This window comes from Leuciscus leuciscus, assembly GCF_965113295.1.
Source record: "Leuciscus leuciscus genome assembly, chromosome: 21".
NCBI classification, from domain to species: Eukaryota; Metazoa; Chordata; class Actinopteri; order Cypriniformes; family Leuciscidae; genus Leuciscus; species Leuciscus leuciscus.
The window spans coordinates 30,809,030-30,834,195 of NC_138745.1; the positions used below are offsets into that span (position 1 = coordinate 30,809,030).

Consider the following 25,166-nt stretch of genomic DNA (forward strand, 5'->3'; position numbering starts at 1 on the left):
AATCAAACCTCCTCATCATATAAAGCGATCATATCTCTTCAGAAGACATGGATTTACGTGCTCAAATCCTGTGGATTTAGGGTGAATTCAGGTTTATTGGGACACTTTTTCCAAGTGATTTCAATAGTAAAAAGTGTTCCAGTCACCCTGAATTCACCCCAATGCTACGGTCTATTTAGCAACTTTTTGAACCGTCAGAGTTTTGGGTGAACAGAATTTCATTGGAGGGATTGAAATCTCTCAGATTTCATGAAAAATATCTTCTTTGTGTTTCGAAGATGAATAAGTGTTATGGATTTTAAACGACATAAAGGTGAGTTTTTCTTTTTTTTTGGGTGAACTAACCCTTCAATAATAATGGTTGTGATTGTATTGTTGTTCTGAACGCGTGGTTATCTTTCTCTCGCTCTCATAGTGCTTGTGTGTTGTTCTCACAGGCAGAAGGCACCATCTTTTTGTAATTTCCTCAACCCTTATGTTTTTTGTGTCTGGGAAACATTAGCCTCTGGCTCAGTACCGCTCCTGCTGAATATTAAAGACCTGCATGTGGCACGCGTGCACCACCCATCCTTCCACAGTGCCTTCATTTCCCACAGTGCCTTCATTTCCCAGTCATTTAACTTTAGATCCATTTAGAGCTTCTTCGGTCCAAATCTAATGTTAATCTAAGCACAGGAAACATTTTCGGACATTTGACTCATAGCAGTGTTGTTATTGTTAACTACAACTATTAAAATTAATTTTCTGTAATTGAAATAAAGCTGAAATAACATAAAAATATATGCAAAAATAGAACTTAAATTAAAGTTTAACAATGATTCTTTGGAAACGCACTGAAATATGTTTAAGTTGAACTACTAAGATTACCATAACTGAAATAAAAATGTATTAAAGATGTATAAAAATAAAATACTAACAATCAAAACAAAAGCACAAATAATTGCTGAAACCTAAATTAAAATCACAATGAATATATAAAATCAAAACTGAAATATAAAAAAGCTAGTTCCAGTTATTAATAATAAACACTGTAATGGTATACATAAATGATACTAAAATATCATTACTTTGTACATTTGCAATCCTGTATATTTTGCTTAAAATGTGGGCCAACACTTTAGGAGCATTTTTTTTCGGTATATTCAGCTATTATTTTGGGGTTTAAACATGGTAAAATGTGCACGCTTAGTGGAAGCTAAAATCATGGTAAAACCAGCCGAAACATTTAATAAAAATCATGCAAGAGTGTAAACCTTTGTGAATGACCGGTGTTCCAGATCTGTGGTAATCCCTCTGCGGATTTCTGTATGTGCATATTCTGTGAGGGCCTGATGATTACAATTAATTTTAACTTTTCACCTTTTGACTTTTCAGTGTTGCTGTGGGAGTTGGTTTCTATGGAAACAGTGAAACCAATGATGGGGTGTATCAGCTGACCTATTCCCTCTATAATGCCAATCACACACTGGCGGGAGTGGACAGTTTGGTAAGTACAAATATAGCAGCGCTGACTATAGATAACACATCCAGACTGTTTTTTGACTTGCTAATCAATTTTAGTCTGGAGAAGTTTCAGCCGAAATGTCCCAATAGTCTCGCTGACTTCTCCCTACCAAATTCTCTCCTTCTAAAAGCTCTAACATTATCTCTTTTCCCTCCTTTAAAATAGATCTGCACTTTCTATCAAAGCGTTCCTTCCAACCAAACCTCAGCCAGATGGTCCCTATATTCTCAGAGTTCAGTTGTCTGCTTCTGTAAAATCTATTTTTTTCTGCCAATCAGCACTGCAAAAATTTCATGGGTTCCCCTACTGAGCGCATGATTGATTTTCTGACATCCCTTTTGCAATAGCAAGGACACCATTGAAGATATATGGAGTTACATGCCACCGCATGTCTCTTTGGAAAAATGTTGCTCCCGTGAACGACGAGGGGTGTATCTATGCGTGTTAGAAAACAGAGACTCACTCTAGTGTGTTCCTGTGATATGGAGTAGTTGAAGAAAATACCTTAAATTGGTTTTTACAGCCTTTTATGTTTGTGCCATTATTAAGGCCTCTTTTTCCTTTCGTCATTGTCCCTTTCAAGGCCTTGAAGGCTGTGCCATGAATAAAACCTAATTCATGCATCTTCAGCCAGACCTATTTATATCCGTCTCCGTTTTTCTGATTCAAATGCGTAGAGCTGACAGTGACACTAAGACGCTTTAATCCTGCTTCACGCACCAATTTCATGCACTCGTTCAGGCCTTTCATGCCTCTGGTTGTGAGTTTTAGCTATTTCATTGCCTGGTGGACTGAAAGACTGCAAAAGCAATGATTAGTTCACCTATTTCCCCATTTAAAGGTGAAATGTGTAATTTTACAGGAAAAAATAATGACGGTTTTCCTGAAAATATCCCGTCAGGGATGAATGAAGATATCCATCTATCATTCTTTCCACACAGACATACAGCAACTGTTGTTGGAACTAGACCTTTTGAGAGTCACACCTGTTAGTAAAACAGTCGTCAATCCTGAATACTGCGAGTTTGAGATCAATTGGACGTTAGTCAAGCTCTAGTGATGACATCATCAATCATAACCATATATTTATTTCCAAGTGTGTAGCTGATGCTAGCCTGACATCGTCATACTCGGATTCTAGTCAGAATATGTGTCTGAAACTGCTCCATTGGGCTGTGATAATGGGGTGTGTTTCAACTGAACCAGGAAAGAAAATGCCTCTGCACTCAATTGGATAGACCTGCAACCAATCAGAGCAACGGAGTAAGTGACGTATGTTCTTCATTCATATTTCCGATCGACAAATGCCTTGATCGCGGTTCTCTGTTCCTCTTTTAAAATCAATGCGCTGTCGATATCTTCTATAACAGAATCTAGCGGAATCTAGACATCTCAATTCTCTAGTGGCAGTCATCTTTGTTGTAAACGAATTCAACCCGTGACGTGGATGATTACGTTACTGTTGATTACGTCACGTATAGTACAAAGCCCGCCCTGACAATTTGATTGGTCCAAACAGCTCTGGTTCGAGCATAGTTGCTCCACAACGGATCAAGTCCAGACCAAACTTCCCGACCTCAAATATTGTGGGCGGGGCTAAACTGATGCATTTGTTTCCATATAGAACATATTATTATATATTATTATATAGAGAAAAAAAAGGTATAGATTTGAGTGCAAACATCTCACAAGCTATAGATCAATAATCCACACCTGTTCAGCTCACTTACACCTCTTGTATGAGCCTTAAGGGAAGTGTTTATGCTGTGGTTCTGAACCGAACAGAGACTGAAGGCGCTCCGAGCATCTGCCCGCTTACACCATTGAGGAGTTGAGGATTAGCTCCCCATCTGCACTAATGGAGATTAATGCATCTGTTTCTGTCTCACTCTGAATCATGAGGCACACACTTGTCTGAGGTCAACTTGATCCTCTCAACACACGGTCTGAGTCATCACAAGCCAAAAGGCAAAACTGACCCAGGAACTGCACTTTCGGGGGAAGAGTAAGCCATAACTTTCATTAGCATTCGGCCTCAAGGAGATACCAGTGCTGAGCTGTGAAAAAATGATGTAATGGTGCTCTGAAGGGCTAGAGATGTTTTAGATATCCAGGTCATGACCTCAGATTAATGTCAGCTTTGATAGCTTCAAGAATCATCAGTACATTTATCTAAGCCTGCCATCAAGCAAAAGAGACCCTCCATTCTTGGATTGCTCCTTCGAGACCAATGGCACAAAGTGTCCACTGTCTGAAAACCCTGCATGCATTGCACATAATTGGCCATGAACCTTGCGACAAAGGCTTTGATGAAGTCACTTGTGAAACCTTCAACTTCCTGATTGAGGCTCTTCAATGGTTCTGCCTGCCTGAAAACAATGATTTAATTTGGCATCCATTGCACGCAGATGCTCGGCCTCATATGCACACACACACACACACACACACCCACACTCGTTTTGTTTGGGATCACTGTGCAGCCCTTTCAAATGAGTTAAGAGGAGTAACAGACTTTTTTTCAGGAGTGTTGAGTGGTGACTGCTTGGTTTTTGGGGTTTATTGGTTCTGGGCCATAAGGTCTCCTGTTCACCTCCTCTCAACACCCCCTCTGTGCTTGCAAATGAACTGTGTGGTTTCCTGTGAGGATCTGTTTCGTGTGCACAGAGGCACCTAAGGATTATCAAGGACATAAATTATTTGGTTTGAGTTACAGAAGAGGAGAACCATAATGAATTAGATACATTTAGGGCCAAACCGTCTCATTGTTTTATGTTGTATACACTTTATAAAAATTTATTGCAATTAAATTTTCCTTTTTTTTCTTTTATTAATGAATTCTTATTTAATAATTTATTGTTTTACTGTACTAAATTCTAATTAATATATAATATGAACATTTTAAAACAGATATGTTAAAGAGACCTTTTTATTTTTTTAATAATTTGTATTATTTGTATTATAATTATTTACATTTATTTTTTTATTTAACCAGGTTAGTCTCATTGAGATATAAAATCTCTTTTTCAAGAGAGACCTGGCCAAGATAGCAGAACAAATTTGATCACTCAATCACAAATACAAAAGAATACAAAAGAGGCAAAGACAACTCAAGTGCATTTCAAATTAAATAAAAAGTGCCATTAATTAAAACATTTGCACTAGTGGATGGACTCATGTTCTATAGTTTTAACATAACCTTTCAAATCATTTAAGGAAAATAGACACTGTAGTTTAAGTGTTTTCTGTAGGTCATTATATTTTTGCAATTTTTTTAAGAGGGTGGCTATAATATAACAGAATGTCAACCCAGAACTCTGTTGTTCCATAAATACCTTTTTTTCTCTGCAGGGTGTGACATGATGCAGAGCGCTGGGTCGTTTTATACTGTCCTCTCAGCTTGTGAAGTTCACTTTTTTTTTATTGTTTTGAAAAGAAAGCGGACATTATTTGGACTCATGCCAGCTCCTTAACCATAAATATGTTTTCCTCATGTGTAACTTTATCCAGAGTTTGATTTTTGAGTGAGAAGTAGTCAGTGAAATGTGTGACGGCAAAGATTAAAGTGTCACATTTGTGGACACTTTAGTCTAGGCTAAAGGCTTCAGAATGACTTGCTCAAGAAAACCTGGAGGAAAATAGTTTGGAGGCAGAGTCTGTTTGACAGGGTTTTGATTTATAAACATCTTATTTTTTTTTAAATCTGTGGAATGGAGGTGGACTGGTCTCTGTCAGCTGGGCTCCAGGTGCAGGAGTATGAGCCACTTTAGTGCTCTACGTGTATATTAACCTTCTGTCGGCCCCCGGCCCTTCACTGTCCCCTCCTGACTATTCAAGGCAGACAAAAATCCTGAGTCAGAACTTACTAAACAGTTTGTAGAATTGTAGGACTTTGAATTGCAGAAAAAAACATAGGAAGGTGTTTTTCTGAAGAGTTTTTGCTAGTTGTTGGTGGAAAAGTTGTGGCATACTTACCATTTCAAACATCCCAAACACTCACTGAAAGTCTCACCCACAGAAAATAACCACAATTCTCTTGCTATTCTTCACACTCACACATCAGTTAACTGCGAGAGAAAATTGATAGAAATAAATAAAGACTTTTGTGGAGCTGAGAGCTGTTTATCCATCACCCATGTGGCAGTTAATCAAACGTTTGCTGAAGGTGAATTTGAAGACAAAGTGAATTTGATTTTTGTGATTGAGTTCCTGAGTTTTTTTCTCCTTCGATGTCAGACAGGTTTTGAACCCTAAAAAGCTCAAGTTTCAACCCCTTGCTGTTCGTAAGAGTCACATCTGATTTGTATCGTAAAACTTTGCAGTCTTTGTTCCATTGTTGGTCTTTATACAGTATGTTCAGTAACTATCTTGAGAACCTCTGAACTAGTTCCACCAGCAAATCCCCAGACATTTCAACAGCCATTATTAGAAGAAGACCTGTAAGCAGTTAGGTCATCACCCCCCTCCCCCAACCAATTTAATAGAGAAATAGAAAATCATATCTGGATATAGAGCAGGCAGCACCACTTAGTGCTTGTGTTCCATTTCACGCTTCAGCTTTCCCATTCAAATTTAATTGCAGAAGCCCAGCGCCTGCAGAAACCAGAGACAATCAATTAGAGCTGCAGCGCTGGGAGAAAAATCTCGGTTTCGTATCTTAACCACTTCCTCAAATGCTTTACAGTTGTGGCTTAAGAAACACAGATGTCTAGCGTTTCTTCATTAGCTGGATTATTGGATTACGTTCAGCTTTGATATTAAGGAGGTCTTTGCAGTCGTGGCCACACAATAAACTTAGCTATGTCCAGGAAAAGTACAAAATATTTAGTGCAGATTCATCTGAAACTCACAATCACTCTCAGTCCTCAAAGGAACACTTCACTTTTTTTGTAAATGGGCTCATTTTCCAACTCCCCTAGAGTTAAATAGTTGAGTTTTACCGTTTTCGAATCCATTCTGCCGATCTCCGAGTCTGACGGTAGCATTTTTAGCATAGCTTTGCATAAATCATCAATCTGATTAGACCGTTGGCATCTCTCTCAAAAAAATTACCAAAGAGTTTCGATATTTTTCCTATTTAAAACTTGACTCTTCTGTAGTGACATTGTGTACTAAGACCGACGGAAAATGAAAAGTTGCAATTTTCTAGGCCGATATGGCCAGGAACTATACTCTCATTCCTGCGTAATAATCAAGGAACTTTGCTGCCGTACCATGGCTCCAGCAGGCGTAATGATATGACGCAGCCTGAAAATAGTTACCTAGCTGGGGACTGTTTTCAGGCGCTACATAATACATACATTGTACACAATGTAATTACAGAAAAGTCAAGTTTTAAATAGGAAAAATATCGAAACTCTTTGCTCATTTTTTTGAGAGAGATGCTAACGGTCTAATCAGATTGAATGATCTATGCTAAGCTATGCTAAAAGTGGTACCGCCAGACCCGGAGATCGGTAGAATGGATTTGAAAATGGTAAAACTCATCTGTTTGACTCTAAGGGAGTTGGAATATGAGCCTATTTCCAAAAAAAGTGAAGTGTTCTTTTAAATAAAACATCAGAACGTATGTATTTCAAGAAGATAAAGGGATTCAGGAGAATGCAGCGCTGTTGAGAGATCAAAGATCTTATAAAAATGAGTCCGGTCAAACTAGATAATCAATGTGGAATTGAGTTTCTCACAGCTTTGGGTATGAGATCACTGCACTCTCGAGTCATTATGTCATAACCCAAAGAAGGGCTGCTGAGAATTGAGTCTGGGCCATGAGTATTTGATTTCAGGATGTAGAGCATTTGTCTGGGAAATCCCCTGATCCTGTGCTGTTTTTAGCTTTTATTGAACTTTAAAAATGCTGTATTGTACATGCACCCATCTGTTTTCTTTTTCTATAATATCCCACTCTATTTAATGTTGCTGTTGGGTGGGTCTGTGAGAAAGCATGAGGAGGGAACACAAATTTGGTTACATGCAGGCTAAGTTTCTTTGTGGCTGTTTGAACAGAAAACGGTTCTTTTTGGAGCAGGCCCTTTCCTCATGCAGTACTTTCTCAATTGCCTACTTTGGCTTTTCCTATTGGAAAAATAGGAAAGCAGGGATATTTGATAAGAGTTAATGTAAAGATGGACATCATGTATTTTTTTTTTGTTCTTATTTTTTCTGCATTTAATGTGCATGTTATCTAGATAAACAAGTTAAGTTAAATTAGCAGCTTTAAAAACTTTTCAATTTAATTGCTTACACTTTAATTTGATTATTTAAATGTGATATAAAGGTTTTCAGTAATGAAATGTAAACAACATAAGATTCTGCAAAAAGCTTTTTTTTTCTTCTTTTTTTTGTCAATATTTTTGATTGATTTTTATGAATCACACAATAGACTGGCGTGTCTGTTTAGTCTGCAGTTTTACATGTTTTCAAGTCTATAACTTAGAATTGCAACGAATGAAGTACACTACTGTTCAAAAGTTTGGGGTCGGTAAGATGTTAGTCTCTTATGCTCAAAAAGGCTGCATTTATTTCATCAAAATACAGTAAAAACTGTGAAATATTATTACAATTAAAAAATCAGTTGTTTTTAAATATAATTTATTACTGTGTTGGCAAAGCTGAATTTTCAGCATCATTACGGCATGATGTTACTACTAATATGTTGATTTGCTCAAGAAACTTTTCTTATTATCAGAGTTGAAATTATTTTAATAAATAGCAATTAATGCAAGTTAATGCATCCTTGCTGAATAAAGGTATTAATTTCTTTAAAAAAAACTTCTTTTTTGAATGGTTGAATATGTCATTATAAAACCATCAAAGTATTTCTGATTGCACTCACAGTGATATTCACTCTCGTAGGTGACGGGTACTATGGGAGGCATGCAGAGCGGCCTGAATGAACACTTGTCTCGACTGGGCGAGATCTTTGCCGCACGGGGAGACTTTGTGCAGACGCTACAGTTCATGCAACAGATGTCAGATAACATCATTAAGCAACTACTGGGGCTTCCTGACTGGGAAAAGGCAAAAGTAGACCTGACCGCCATAGCCGATCAGACTGCATACGTGGAGTATTACAGGTAATGATGAGAGCTGTCACCTTGAATTTTACCATTATGTACCTCTCCTGTGTTTCATTTTCTGCAGAATGCAGGTCTATTTTCCACTCTTGTTTTGTAGCAGGAAAAATCATTATGAAGTATTTCGTCCTTGATATTCTGCTAAGTGTGGTTGAGTGAAGCGCCATAGTAGTCCATCAACTGGTAATGCATGACTACATGTGTGTACAGTCTGTTTTATAGTTGCATTTAAAGTAATTTCCTTGCGTTAGACACTATAGATCACATGTTATTTACTGCTGCCGCTTCACTGCTGGCCATTCATCAAAACATCCGCCAGTACTGGATTCATATTCCTGTCATCATTCCACATTGCAGATGGCAGGTTGAAAAGTGATAATGTCAAAATTCTTTAGTGTAGGTTGCCAGAAAAGTTCATATTTTATAGGAGGCATATTAATATAGCTGACATGCGATAATGATAATGTGAATGTGTGTGCATGCGTGTCTAAGAGTAGTTTATAGGAAGAGACACGGTCATCTATTCTGCTCTGACAACGTTTCAGCGTATGAAATATTAATACCTATAGAAGTTTTTCATCTATTATGAAGTATTTTCAGAGACGAAGAGCTCTCTGGAGTGGCCTCGCCAGCACACACACACACATACACACACCAACAAGAAGATTTTATCACTTGGAGATTGCTTTCGTAGCTCAGGAGAGTCTGTCATGTTTCACTAGTATATAACTTAAAATGCAACCTAAAATTCCTTTGGAGAAGTAATAATGACACAAATGAAACAATTGTTGACAAAAGATGAGAATAATATGAATGTCAATTGCTCAGATGACTTGGTCTTGAATCTGATGAAAAATGTTTGAGTTCATATTAAGAATTTTATTGTAGACTTTGGGATCGATTTGAGAACAGTTTGAGATCCTGTTGAAAAATCTTCAGAAAATCTGAGAAGCAGGAGACTTAATCAGATGTCTCTATTTTATCTATGTGAAACAACTGAGAAAATAGATATTTCATTTGTCATTTTGAAAATTAAACTTTAAAAAAAAAAAAAATTATATCGTGCATTTTGCATGACAATGCAAAAAAACGTTAAATTAAACACATTTCCATTTAAAAGGCTTTTCACACTGCGCTTGAAAGGTGGTTGTGGTTGTTGTTGTTGTTGTTGTTGTTGTTGTTGTTCTAAACGCTGCATTTAACCCCGGGTAAAGGAACATTTCACACTTATAATTTAAGCGCCACTTTCTACCCGGGTCACACTCATCTTGATTTGTACTTTCTAAACTTGCCAATATATTCTGTGAATTCTTTCCAGCATCTCAGTTCATGGCATGTAATGTTTTTTCATTCATTGCTTATAAAAAATCTCTTTCTGTTGGATCTTCTTTCTTCTAAAGGTGGTTGACATACCTCCTGATACTAATATTGGATCTGGTCATCTGTCTTGCTGCTTGTCTGGGTCTGGCCAAACAATCCCGCTGGCTGCTCACTACGTGAGTACAAACCTATATTACATTGTATCAAATATTGGAATTAAAGACATCTTTGTTTGAGTGATAAGGGGTCATATTTCCTTGATCTTTTGAAGTTCATTGTAATATCACGATATTTTTTAACATTCGGAAAACGTCCGCTTAATGACCATTTATTTAATTTTAAGGTTCAGATCGGGGATGAAAAATGACTCTTTTGGCATGAAAAACTTTATCTCGGGGAAGAAAAACAATAAAAAATGTATGATATGACCCCCTTTAAACAAGTTAATTAAAAGAAAGATCAAAGAGAAAAGAACTGTGAAGAAAATGTTCTCCTCATTCTCAAAGGATTGTCTGAAGTAATGCTGTTCACCTGAAAAGGACAGCATTTTGAGTTTCACCACAGTTCTCATTTAAATTACAAATTTAAAAGGAAACTAATAAGTTAGGCATAAGTAATTTGATTTATTTATCAGCTGGATTTTTCTGCATACTAGTATTTCCTAAAGTGGAAAACATTTCATTTAGACGCACAGTGCGTTTCTGAACAGAGAATGCCTGCTGTCATGCTCAATATAAAGTAAAGCATTGGAAGTGTTCTGCAGTCTTATAGAAACATAAGGATAATGTTATGAGAAATATTTTAAATTGAGCTCAGTGATGGTGTGTATGGTACAAAACCATTGTTTAGAGAGAGGGACAAAATCTGTGGAATAAGCTCAGTCGGCCAAGATTGGTGCTGTCCACCCAAATGGACAAAAACACAAAGCACAAACTGTGCTATACCTACGCTTGGTTGAATCTGACCAAAACAAGGCCATTTCTCCACAAAAATAGCTTCTTATTTTTGTATAAAAAAAATGCATTGCACTATTATAGGCACCATGTAATATTTATGCATTAAAATATTCAAAAACCACTAGCGCAGTGTTATATATGTTGTTCACTTGTGTACATACATTATCCCAAATGTTTCCAACAATGTTTAAATCAAGAGAAATTCTCAATTTCAACCAGTGTAACATCCCTCCTCATTGCGTCGCCTGTCGATGACGTCATGTCAGCTTCATCCTCGGTTTCCGCTTTTACCGCCGTAGAAACCTTGGCAACACAGTGAGTCTCATGAAAAAATGGCGAAGTAGTAGTTGTACCATCTACCACACCACTCTGTTGTCGTGGACCACAATTATTCATTATCGTTTGCAGCAGGTTCTGTCGCCAAAGATAACTCCAAGAAACGTAAACGTATGGGTGAAGAAGAGTTTTGGACAAGAAGAGAAATAAAACAAGGATCAGTATCGGAGTGGCATTTCCTAACGCAAGTCTGGTGAACAAGTGTAATTAAATACAGTACGTGTTAAACACAAATAGTAAATTAGCCTTTTTGATAATGCTGTGGGTACGTTCAAATGTACTTTTATTATGTATTGTTTTGAACACCAGTTAATTTGACAAATAAACTGACTTTAATGAGTAGTAATTTAGCATTAAACATTGTTACTGGCGGAAAATTCATTAAAATTAACTCATTACCTAATCCATGAACATGATTTGTGAGTCCCGCGGATTGATGCTCCCATCATTTCATGCTCCTCAACAGCATCATCAAGCTACACCTTTGTAATTGCTTTGAAAATGCGTGAGAATTACATACTGTGCCTTTAACATTTTTTTTTTGGTGCATTATTTTCCATTTGTTGTGACAATTAAGTGCTTTAACACCCATATCGTCACACTTTAATTCTGAACTGGTTTCTCAGCTAGATTTTATATTGGGCATCAAGTTGGCGACCCAGCACAGTACCAAATTTGTTTATCGTACTGTATTATTTATGGTGTGTGTGCAGGATGATGGTGTTCGGGGTTCTGACTCTGATACTGAGTTGGGCGTCTCTCGGAGCTGATGTGGCCACTGCAGTGGTGAGTATCAGCCAACAAGCCTGTTGTACAATCAGTGATTTGGTTCAGGTCATTATCTGAGATATGTGACCCTGGATCACAAAACCAGTCACAAGTCGCACGGGTATATTTGTGGCATCAAATGGGTCAAAATTATCGATTTTTCTTTTCTGCCAAAAATCATTAGGATATTAAGTAAAGATTTAAATTTAAATTTCCTACCTTAAATATATCAAAAATGTATTTTTGTGAGTGGATGCAGCAAAATCGCCAACAGAAATGGACAACTTCAAAGGCGATTTTCTCAATGTTTAGATTGTTTTGCACCCTCAGATTCCAGATTTTAAAGTAGTTGTATCTCGACCAAATATTGTCCTATCCTAAAAAAAACCATACATCAATGAAAAGCTTATTTATTCAGCTTCCGTGTGATGTATAAATCTAAAAAAAAAAAAGAAATAAAAAAAAATTACCCATAAGACTGGTTTTGTGGTCCAGGGTCACATATGGAGAATTCAAGACAAACACATTATCAGCATTTCCATCCTGAACACTGCATGTCATATCATAGAGTGTTTGTGATGTTATTTGGTTTTGATATGCACTTGAGGCGGGTCACTGTGAGTCCATCGCTATCAAAAGCTTGTTTATATGGCAAAGCATGACAAATACTAGTCAACTGCTGTCTGCTTGCCTGAAGGAGGTGATAAACTTCCATTTTATTGCGTTTGATGTGGGAGTGTGTGCTATCAAAATCACTGTGGTTTGTGTTTATTGGGAAAAGAGTAAAATGTGGCAGATTTTGTTAAACCACATCAATGAAGGATTGGGAAATAAAAGAAAGTGCAAGGAATGTAAAACCACTGTTGGATTTCTCTTATTTTACGATTCCCACATGGTCTCTGATATTTTCCAGTTTAGTAAAACCAAACCTTATAACCTTTACTTCGTGTTGTACACTAATAGTGGGAGAGGAATCTGCTGTTTTGTCCTTTTGGGTATGAAAAGAAATACAATTATTTATTATACAATTTGTCAAACTTTGAACTTCTGAGCTCCTCAAAAGCGTTGTCCAAATCTCTTTTTTGCAACGCTTAATATGACGGCATGCCTATTAAGTAGAAATGGAGGAATGTAGGCCCACCTTCAGTTAAAAAGACCCGGTGACTGTTTTGATTCAGACATTACTTCCAAAACAACATTTTGTTGACAACCGAGAAGAGTTTAGTACATTGCAAATCAAATTGATCATATCTTTTTTTTTACCTTAATTTATGCTCAGAACTCCCCGTTCCCAGCACACTACAGGGAAGATCTCGTAGCGCAATAAAAACAAAGTCTTATCTTATATCATTATCCCCTCTGTTTTCTATTTTGAACAATTTCTCTCAATCACTCATCCCCTTATTCACTCACTACTCTATCTGGCAGGTTATGAGTGCATTTATTTAAACGGCTACCCACAAACCATTTATATCCATCAAGAAAGCAAACCATATGGAAAAATCAAATGTATCAGTATGGAAGAGTCTGTTAGCAGAACCTTTAGCCGTGTGTGTGTGTGTGTGTGTGTGTGTGTGTGTGTGTGTGCGTGTGTTTTAAAGGAAAATACTGTTCATGTTGTTATACTTGCTAATCTATTTCCAAATACACAAGTGTTTCCTGCACCGCTGTTCTCCCACCTCTGAGTGTACACAGTCCAGAGCAATATGTAGCCTACGAACTCACAACCCAAGTTAGAATATATATGTATGTGAGTTTGCAGCCTGAATTGAATATGATATGAGAGAGAGAATAGGACTCAGAACTTTCCGTTGTGCTATTTTTACTGGTTATGTTAAAAAACAAACTAATATTACAAGCAAATTCTGCTTTAAAATGTTATTTATGATTGGATTATGTGCTAAAAAAAAAAAAAAAAAAGCAATATGTTACAGAAATATTATTTTATTGATAATTTCATGTGTAAACACTGAAATACACACTCATTGGCACACCGCATGTTCTGGTTACAGATATACAGATTTATGTTTCTCTGAGTGACTCATTTAGTTTATACACCCAGGTTGCAAATATTTCCCCTATCAGCTCATTAAGAGAGAGATGTTGATGTACCACCTCTTCAGCATCAGTGGACACGCTCAGTTCGCTGTAATGAACTCATCGTTCCTGCAGGCGTTAGACACAGACACATAGGGCTTTGATCCTGTCTTCATGGCTAATGAATTAATGCATAACACAAGGAATTGAGCCTTAGGAGTTCAACAAGATGTGGACTTGACTTTAAACTGCCTTGCTCTGAGACAGGATGAGGGGAATGTTTTAAAGTTGATAGATGTGTATTACTGAAGAAAAATAAAGGCTCCTAATGAGTCACCATGTGATAAAGGCCTAGGTTTCTTTGCACCTGAGGCATTTCAAATAGAAAGGCAGTAGCATCATTGACGTGGACCTCTGAATATATATATATATGTTGCCTTGTCAGAGAAATCTCTCCTGGTAGAGTGGAACAATTATGTCATCGCTGAATGCAAATTTATTGTTGACAGAAATATATCTTCTTTCACCGCCTGAGGATGTGCAGAAGAGAGTGTGCGTTTAGATAGAGGTTTCTGCATGACTGTTTTTTCCTTAGACAGACATTTCACCATTGTATCTGCACTGCAACTCTACTTCCTGTTTCCTACACAGTATATGTGCAGTCTGTGATATGACTTTTGTCATACATTCACTCCTGTCTGACAGATAGCTGTTTGGACCTCTGAGTTTATTCTACAAGTCTACAGTATATGAGTGTGTGTTTGCACCGGTGTCTACTTCCTGTCTGTGTCGATTTATGTCCCTTCACCCATTGCACCAAACATCCTGCATTAACTATACAAATAGATATACAGTACCGTTGAAAGGTTGACATTGTTTTAAAGAAATTAATACTTTTAGTCAGCATTAATGCATTAAATTGATCAAAAGTGACAGTAAAGACTTTTACATTGTAAATTTCAAATAAATGCAACTTTCTACAAAAATGTCAAGCAGCACAATTGTGTTCAGTTGTGACACTAATTTTAGATTGATTTTTGAAGGATCATGTGAGTCTGAAGACAGTAGTAATCAAAGGAATTAAAAAGAAAATTAATTGCTGCTTTTTTTTCTTTTATATGTGTGTTTTGCGGTCTAGGGCACAAGTGATTTCTGTGTTGCACCAGACAAATTTCTAATGAACCAAACAAAAGACGTAATCAGCTCAGGTGAGTGTCTCTCTTATTTTAAATGTATTTTTGTTACATACACATACACGCACCACACGCAAACACACGCACGCACACACACAGTCATGGCCTGTTCATTTAATCTCTTTTTATGAATGGGGATTATGGTTCTTCAGTGAACACATTTGCATGAAATGGCATTTTTACACTGTCAAGTGCTTGAATAGTTTAAAGGGTTAATCTGAGCGACCTTTAATCCTGCTCCATAATCACTGTGACTGAATACATCTGTAAAATGGCCACTCCTGTGATTATGTAACTTTAAATCCTGTTCTCAGCCATAATATGTTTCTGCACTACCAGACAGACAGAAGCTCCCTCAGGTGCTCGAGGACGGAGCATCCCAGAGGAAACATTCATTCCTCAGAGGGTGCTTTTTCATAGCTCGCAAGATTTAAAGGAGTAGATCAACTCAAAATGAATATCACGCCACAGCCTGAATGTTTAAAAATGGCTTCTAGACATCTGTCTATTATAGTGGATGTCATGCATTAGAAGTTGCATTTAATCTTAATGATAATGTCATGCTGTTCGTAATGCACTTTCTTCTTTTCTCCTCTTTTTTTCTAGATATTGTGCATTATTACCTGTACTGCAGCCAGACTCTCCCCAACCCGTTTCAGCAGGTACTATGGTCAATTGCACACTTTATGTTCTTTAATTCCTCACCAAAAATGATCCCCTTTAGCGAAGCGAATCAAAAGGAATCTATTGATACTATTTTGATTCTCATTTTACTGAACAATACTGATTTCCTTGCAAATCTTTTACTACTTTAGAGAATAGAAAGACTTGCATGTATTATCTTTTGTATTCTTTCTCATCACGTTCATTACAGACTGCAACGTTACAAATCATAATTAAGATTTTTCATGGCAATAGGAACTTAAATGAAACCTCATGAGTGACCAATTTTGGAAAAGGCATAAAAATACATAGCACGCACAAGTGTTTGGTAAAATAATAATTTTTAAATTAGATTTAAACTATTTTTATCAACATCTTTCTATATTGAATGAATTATAATCAAATTTATAATAAACTTTTCTCTCGCTTTATCCACCATCTTAGATGGTTTCTTTTACTCTGCCCATCACACTGTATTATGGGATGTCTTCTCTGCAAAGGATAATTGTCATGCTTCCTCAAAATTTGCCCTTGTTTGCCCATTGAAAGTGTGCCTGTGAACGCCTAAAATGCTCTCTACAGTATTTAGGTTTTGAAACGTCCAATAGGAATCAGTTCTCGATTCCAAACTGCAGCTGACTTCTCGATCTCCCTTTTCTCGTACTTTACCCTTTCCCCGACTCTGTCTTTCTCCCTCACTTCTGTCTCTCAGCATCTCTCAGGGTTTTTAGGTCAGGCACTAAAAGGCCAGTGTCCTACATCTGAGCTTGCTGCAGTTCAGCTTGACTTGCTTTAGCAGAGTAACTGTAGATATCTCTCTCAGATCAATAGAGTTGTCACAGAGAAAAGGAAAGCAAAGATGTTCATAACAAGAGCTCAGTTGCATGACATGTATTGATATATCAGTCTGTAGAGCATCATCCGCACTTAATGTATGACAATGTTTCTGTAATGAGATGAATATCTGGTATTTTTCTCTTTGTGTTCTGTTCTTTGTCTCATCTTTGTTTAATATCTAATTGGTCTGTATTCAGACTCACACAGTCTGTCATTCTGTCACTTCTTTTTTTTGTTTAATAGTTGTTCTCTTTCATTATCTGTTCCTTGCCTCTCTTGTCTTCTCTTTTCATGTGTGGTCTGAAATGGAGATACGTTTTCACAGTGAATTTAATCACTTTCTCATCAAGACAAGAGGGTGAAAACAGTACAAATAAAGTAGATTTATTTAATCAGGTTTTAGATGTTTATCTGATGTTCCATCTGCTGGTGAATCCTGTGAACAAAAGCCTGGGTCATATTTCATCACAAAATATAAACATATTATATACATATAATCATAATTTAATCATAATATATAATCATTTATATAGATTTGAGAGCTGACAGTAGTGAGACCAGCTCTGCTTATCTGTGGATGGTGTAGTTTCTCACTCTGCTGGTAGGGAGTGGAACTGCACATCCGAACCGAACCGAACCAAACCTGTGATGTGTGAACTGTTGATGTTTAGTTTGTTAACTTAGCCCTTAAACAAAACAAACTGATCCTGAATTAGTTTGTTTTGCAGTCGCTGACTGTCTTCCAGAGATCGCTGACCACCATGCAGATCCAGATACAGGGTCTCCTGCAGTTTGCAGTGCCTCTGTTCCCCACAGCTGAGGTGAGTGTGCCTGAGGACATACAGACTGTGCTATTAAATTTACATTTATGCATTTGGCAGTTTTACCCAAAATAGCTTGCATTGTATACATTACATAGTCTACAATTAATTCAAACAAAATAATATTTATGAGTAAATTAAAGGAGCCATATGTAAGATTGTGGCCAAAACTGGTACTGCAATCACTTTCAAATTACTATAGAGCGGTGAATCCCCTCCCCCTCCCCCTGACTCGAGGTTGCCAGATAGGCTGCAGGATCCAGCACGAACGTTTGTAGCTGCAGCTGTGGTAACTAGAGCTGAGCTGGCAACCCGGATGCCGAAACACTACTGACTTCGTGATTGGTAGATAGGTGGAGGGTGGAACATCAGGCCAAAACACAACATGACAACATCAACATCAGTTGAGGGCTGCAACTTCACTTTTTAAATGACAATATCCTGGCCGGACTACTGTTGTCAGTGATATAAGTATTTGAAATGAACATGATTTCTTAATGTCTAGTGACATATCAGGGCCATTTTATGATTAATTGAAATACATTTCTTACATACAGCTCCTTTAAATGAAAAAAAAAAATATATATATGTCCAGGTTTACACACACACACACACACACACACACACACACACACACACACACACACACACACACGAACTTTTCAAACTAACTAAAATTCTTAATTTTAATAGTAATCCAAGATTATGCTATTTCATTTCTTGGTGATTGAAAGAAGCTATATAAAAGTATTTCATTTTTTGGTTAAAATTTTTCATAGCTATTGTGTGTGGTTCTTTTCAGAGGGATTTATTGAGCATTCAGCATCTATTGAATAATTCAGAGGCCAGTTTACATCAGCTCACTGCTCTTCTAGACTGCCGAGGACTCAATAAGGTAGGTACACATCCCACCTGCTTCTGTCTAATATGATGCTGCACGATTAATGAGATTTCCACAATTAGTAAAATGGATCTAATCTCTTGTGGCATGTGTGTGTTTGCAGGACTACCTGGACGCGCTGATAGGTGTGTGTTATGATGGTGTGGAGGGGTTACTGTATCTCTGTCTGTTCTCTCTGCTGGCGGCCTGTGCCTTCTCCGTCATGCTGTGCGCCATACCGAGAGCGTGGCGACAGATCGCCAACAGGTACAGCACACACACACACAGAATGCATTATGATGCATTCACACACATTGACTACAGTGCACTTAAAGGGATGGTTCACCTAAAAATAAAAACTGTCATTTACTCACTCTTAAGTTGTTCCAAACCTGTATGATTTTCTTACTTCTGCTAAACACAAAAGAAGATATTTTGAAGAATGTCAGTAGCCAAACAGTTGATGGACCCCATTGACTTCCATAGTATTTTTATTTATTTTTTATACTATGGAGGTCAATGGGGCTTTGGGTCTGTTTGGTTGCCCATATTCTTCAGGATATCTTCTTTTGTATTTTTTTTAACTATCCCTTTAACTCTAATCAAACATCCATAAACTAGCTAATTAAGTTATTTGGGAGTCAGTTAAAAGTTACAGGCATGTCTGTTAGAGCCTTTGCATGAAGAAATATCTCCAGAAGCAGGATTAAATGTATTAAATATTAAAATAAAATGTTTGAATGTTAGTGTATAGCATGCAATGCTTCTCTTTCTCTCTCCACAGAGATAGAGATTACGATGACATCGATGACGGGGACCCATTTAACCCTCAGAGTCGACGAATAACGTCCCACCATTCACACCAGGGCAACATGCACAGCTTCTGCAGCTACAGTAGCAGCATGGGCAGCCAGACCAGCCTGCACCCTCCAACACAGGCCGTGTCCAACGCACCCCTGTCAGAATATATGTAAGAGTCGCCCTTTAAACATGATTGATTCTTTTTCATATTCCCTGATTTCCTGTTTTCAGATGGATGCGTCTGAATATTGTGTGAGAGCTTCATTCAATAACTTTTGCATGTAGTAAAGGGGAGATGTTTGATTGCTTTTCCTTTCTTAAAGGAATATTAGATGAAGTTCACTGTATTACTTTTAAAATACTTATTTCCTTTATTCCATTTATCTTTTCATTCATCACTGTCTTGTTTTGTCAGGAACCAGTCTGCCCTGTTTGGTGGAAACCCACGCTATGAGAACGTGCCTCTGATCGGGAGGGGATCTCCTCCTCCTTCGGTGCGTTGGGCTCCAGAGGTCCAGTCCTTCTCATGACCACACATACACTCATGTTTACACAATAGCAATAATTTACACTAAAGATTTAACCTTTTTTTATTTATTTTTTAAACAAGGACACAATATTTTAAAGTCTACATGAAATCCAAATTGATCATCTGTACACTACTGTTCAAAAGTTTTGGGTGGGTCAGATTTTTAAAAATAATACTTTTATATAGTAGGTACACATTAAGTTAATCAAAAGCAACAGTAAATACATTTATAATGTTACAAATATATATATATATATTTCAAATAAATGCTGTTCTTTTTGTGACACTAAATCTTGTTGTGACACTTATAATGGTAAAACTGGAGTAATGATGCTGAAAATTCAGCTTTGTCATCACTGGAATAAATTTTATTTTGAAATAAACTGACACTCTACCCGGCCAAAAATAAATAAATACATTTTTGGATTTAAATAGGCAAAAATGTCAATGATTGGATCATTATTGTAGTGATTATTATGTTTCTAGCATGTTATATGTTTGGCAACAGTTATTTTAACCCTAATTGATGGAGTGTGTAGCTTTACATTTCTTAAACAACCATGTAGGAAAACACTCCATGGTCATATTCCAGGATGACAATGTCAAGATGCATCAGGCTCAAATAGTGAAAGAATGGTTATGAGGGAGCATGAATAATCATTTTCACTCATGAGTTGATACACCTCTGAGTCCAGAGCTTAAATTCATTGAAAGTCTTTGTGATGTGCTGGAGGAGATTTTACAGAGTGCTGGACTCATGCATTGTCAATACAAGATATTTACCATAAATTTGTGTACAACTTGATGGAAATAACATCACAACATTTATTTCCATCAAGAGCTGCATCAACTTAAAAACACAAAAAATTGGTTGAACAGAAGTGTACTTGCTTAGTACTTATTCCTGATGTGATTGGGCTGAAGTTTGATTTCATGTTGACTTTAAACTCTTACCTTGATTATTTCTATTCTTAATATTCTATGCTCTTTAGTGGTTTTGTACTGTCTTCTGCTAATAGCTTATTTTACGTTTTTTCTTTGTTTGTTTGTATGTTTCTCTGTTTGTATGTTTCTGTTCTTATTTTTCTTATTTAAAAACAAAACAAAACATCAACAACAACAAAAAACAATTCTTTTTGGAGCTTTACTCTCAGCCATATATAAACCGCGTAAGTTGCTGTATGATTGCAGTATTATTGTCCCAGTCCCTCTGTTCTCTGATCCTCCCCCAATTTTTCTGTTATTTCATCCCTTGTTTTTATAATAAATTTTGTTTGGGTGATTTTTATTTTTTTCCCTTTTTCACTCCTGGCATGGATCCTCAATTCCTCATAGACACACCCACACATGTTGTATGTTAGACACATATGAGTTATATAGAGCACGCCCCCTATTGTTAGGAGGTCAGAATGTATTTGCAAGAATTGCAACATTTTTTTCTGTAATTCTTTGTCTAATTGTAGTGTTGTCTGGTCACTAGCATGCCTTTAGGACCCTTTTGTCGCCTGAAAACTTTATACAGGTTTAGAGCGACATGATGATTTGTAAACTATGACAGAATTACAGTCTTTTGGATATTAACTATCTAAAAAACCTGCCTTAGCATCATCAGTAATCGTATGGAAGCTTGTTTCGTCCAGGGAATATAAAATTAAAAAAGGTAATTGTGACTTTTTAGCTTGCAGCTTTAGTCTTTTTTCTTGCTATTGTGAGTTTATATCTCGTAATTCTCTTTCTCAGTATTGTGACATAAGTCAGTATGTCAGTAGGCTTTTGTGGCTGTTCGAACGCATTCAACCATATGAACGTTTACACTATGAAAGCAATCAGTTTTCGTTTTCGGCTACCTCTGGAAGTGGTCGAAAATTGGACAAGCTCAAAAAGTTTTAGACCCCATCTACACCTGTATTTAGTGTTGTCCTCTTGTGATCCGATCGACCAAACGTTAATACCAGATGTAAACGGGGCCATAAACTTGCAATTGTGAGAGGAAAAAGTCAGAATTGCTGGATATAAACTCGCAATTGAAGTTATAAAATCTGAATTGCTTTTCGCAATTCTCAGAACAAAAACTGACGTTTTTCTTGTAGCTGCAAGTTTATATCCCAATTCTGACTTTATAACTTGCAAGTTTCTCTCTCGATTCTTAGTAAAAAGCCAGAATTGTGAGATATAAAGTCGAATTGCGGACTCACAATTTGAAGAGACAAAAAATCTGACATCTTTATTGCAATTATGAGTTTTTATCTTGCAATTCTGACTTAATAACTTTTATTTGCAAGTCTCAGAATTGTGACAAGAAAGGTTGGAATTGTGACAAGGCGTAATTACCTTTTTGTTAATTTTTTTTTATTCTTTGGTGGAAACAAGCTACCCCATAGTAAAGACTTTTAGTCCACAACAAACACAAAGTGTAGTTCATTTTCATTTCACTCTTGAAAAATAGTCGTCGTTTGCTTTAACTGTCCATCTAGATAGTGTGAGTTTGTGACTCCTGTGTTGCTGTTCTCCCCAGTACTCTCCAACCATGAGAGCCACCTACCTCTCCATGACCGAAGACCAGATCAGACACTTTGGGGAGGATTTCCGAGCGTAGAACTGATCCGTTTTCTTCTGCCATGCACACGTTTTGTCTGGTGTGACTCTTTACACGCCGGACGTATGGACACATGGAAAACACTCACGCCAGCATGTGTGCGCATCTTTATTTGTGTTACAGGACCACAGTTTGAGAGGAGAACATGATTTTAGAAGCACTCTGTGTGTGTCCATATGGGTGCGTGCATGTATGTGTGTGTTTGTCGATTATTCTGATGGTGCAATGCATCTTTTCCCTCACTACTGACACATTTGTGAGTTTCTGAAATATCCTCTCTCTAATAATCTTTTATTTGTTTGTTTACGTCATATTTTTCATCAAATAGACTGTTGGTCTTCCCTATTGCCTTTTAAGTGCAGAAACTGTTCAGTGTGGGTTACAAAAACTATTTTGGACCCACTTTATATTAAGTGTCTTTAACTACTATGTACTAACATTTTAAATGATTCATTGGATGCAATGCACTTATTGTGTACATACATTTTTGCATTGTATTTATTTAAATACATTTAAATATTTAAATAAATAATGAAATTGCATCTGTTGTTAATTTCTGTAATTGCATCTATTACACTGTTGACCCTTTGCTTACCCCTTAATCTACCTTTAAACCTATAACTATACCACAAAACCTGTCCCAATACGTATCCGTATCCCACCTCAGTAGCAGCAAAAGTGTTGTGCAATACAACATGAGCACAAAATGGTACCTAACAATCAGTGTTATTTTAGTAGTATTTACTAGGCTACACATTATTTTAAGGTGTCCTTGTTACAGTGTAATTATACAATTTAGTACTGAGTAATATTAATTGGCTACATGTACTTAATATATAATTAGGTTTAGGGTTAGTTGCTTATAACTATGCTTAAATTACTGTTTGTAACTACATGTAAAATGTGTAACAGGGACACTGTAAAATAAACTGTTGCCATTATTTATATATTTTTAATTTATATATTAGTATACTGGTACTTATATACTATTATTATTTTACTTGTAATTTTAGTTAACTAACAAGACTGCTAAAAAAAAAAAAGTATTATTATAATATATATAATACATGGTACATAGCAGTTAAAGACACCTAATATTAAGTAGGACCCTTTCTTTTTTTTTTCTTTTTTTTTTTTGGACCGGAGTACATAACCTTCTAAAGGTTGCCCATTTGTCATTTTAAAGTTTGTACATATAAGTGTGGACACTGGTTGAAGTATCAATATTCTGTCCATTGGACATATAGTCCTACATGGTGTACAGCATTGCTAGTGTCAACATAGTAACCCTTTGCTAGGTACTTTTCTAAGCAATTGTTGCTCGTGAAAAGTTGTCTTACGTTTTTTAGCTACTGTGCATTGTGAACTTCATGAACATGTCATCACTTTTTATGATGGCTAACTGTACAGATACTAATGCCTTTTATCTTATTTTGAAGTGAATATTTTGTTTTCTAAATGTCTTATGTGCCAAGAATGGAAGCATGTTTTGTGCCTCTAAAGCCTTTGTTTTCATTCCCTTTCATTGCTTTATTCAGTGAGTTCCCACTTTGTATTAGCAGGGATGGGACAAAGAGGGAGAATAAAAGCTTTTCTGTTTGTTTTATTCATAGAGGCATCTTAAAGCACAACATGATCACTTTGGGTTTATAGTGACCAAACACAGTCACTTTGTACCACAAATGATGTTTCTAACATCCAGAGAGATTTTCACCTCATTTCCAGCGAGCACAAATGAGAGGTAATTTTACCTGGAACTTAAAATCTCAGACCTTCTTTTCGTACCAAGTGTAGAAAGCACACTGAGCCAACTTTTTCCCATGCAGCAATGCATATGCTTTGAATTACCTTTTGACCAGCTGTAGATAACCTGTATGGTAACAGATGTGTGATTATTTGTATTTCTTTGCTCCATTCTTGTGTGCCATTCTCAGTATATTGTTTGATAAAATCAGCTACTTGGACAGATGCTTGTACACCGTGTCCTCGTTTGAGATTGATGGTGGCTTCCGTCTGGTTTATTGCATATAGTGTTTTTAAAACAACTGATTTTAATAATTGGGGTGCATGAATAACACTGTTGCAGACAGTGAGGTGGTGCTTGATTTCTGTCAAACTTAGAGGACAGAAACATGGATATAATAAAACCATTTTGAACTGAATTGAGTGTCATTTGAGTGAAAACTTTTATTTTGGAATGTATATAACATTTATATACAAGCAAATAGCAGGGCAGGTTTTCAAACTAAATGGGGAAAATGTTACTTTCCATAAAACAGACTATTTGGGGCTTTGCAAATGTAAACCTCAAAACAATTATAAAACTACAAAAAATGTAAATGATAGTGTTCAAGACTAGAGTATCAAACCGTTTTGCAAGTGTTAATACATTTTTATTACATGACAACTTGACCCGACATGACGTTTGTAATAATAGGCCATCTTGTCCTGTGAATACAGTTTAATTTTATGGTAAGATCTGTATTATATAGCTAACATTTGTTTTTGGACTAAATAAGGCAGCTGAGATCTAGCCACAAATATGCCTCGCTTAAAACTAAATGAATGATAATGAAATAATAAACTGAAACTGTTTATTTAACCACTCTTATGTTCCGCATAACTCCTGAAAAGAGTTTTCATGGTGCTTTTCTCATTGAACCCTATGAGTGTTGTTACATGGCGCTCTCTACTGGCCCTGTTGTCGAACTCCAGTAGAAGAGCGGAAAGCCTGAGGTAAAACAAAACAGTCAATGTTCATCTCATATGCGAGTGAAACATTATAAAATAGCTCATTTATATCTACGTGTACAATTCTAAGTAGCATTAGTTGCTATTAGTATTTATTACCATTG

General features: G+C 36.6%; 1 protein-coding gene across 4 annotated transcripts in view; it reads left to right on the plus strand.

Moving 5' to 3' along the window:
* Window positions 1–24,473, plus strand: part of ttyh2 (tweety family member 2) — a 60,411-nt gene extending 35,938 nt beyond the window's left edge. Inside the window, exons 3-15 of one of the 4 annotated variants that reach the window (XM_082151950.1) lie at window positions 1,375–1,486; window positions 8,354–8,574; window positions 9,975–10,070; window positions 11,900–11,972; window positions 15,130–15,199; window positions 15,791–15,846; window positions 17,401–17,505; window positions 18,308–18,400; window positions 18,510–18,652; window positions 19,170–19,355; window positions 19,602–19,680; window positions 20,858–20,884; window positions 22,231–24,473. In XM_082151950.1, the coding sequence (XP_082008076.1) occupies window positions 1,375–1,486; window positions 8,354–8,574; window positions 9,975–10,070; window positions 11,900–11,972; window positions 15,130–15,199; window positions 15,791–15,846; window positions 17,401–17,505; window positions 18,308–18,400; window positions 18,510–18,652; window positions 19,170–19,355; window positions 19,602–19,680; window positions 20,858–20,884; window positions 22,231–22,311 (1,342 nt within the window). In that variant the 3' untranslated portion in view covers window positions 22,312–24,473. The remainder of the gene's footprint in view (window positions 1–1,374; window positions 1,487–8,353; window positions 8,575–9,974; window positions 10,071–11,899; window positions 11,973–15,129; window positions 15,200–15,790; window positions 15,847–17,400; window positions 17,506–18,307; window positions 18,401–18,509; window positions 18,653–19,169; window positions 19,356–19,601; window positions 19,681–20,857; window positions 20,885–22,230) is intronic. The other 3 variants (XM_082151951.1, XM_082151952.1, XM_082151953.1) reach the window with 3 other exon arrangements.
* The last annotated feature ends 693 nt before the right edge of the window (window positions 24,474–25,166 follow it).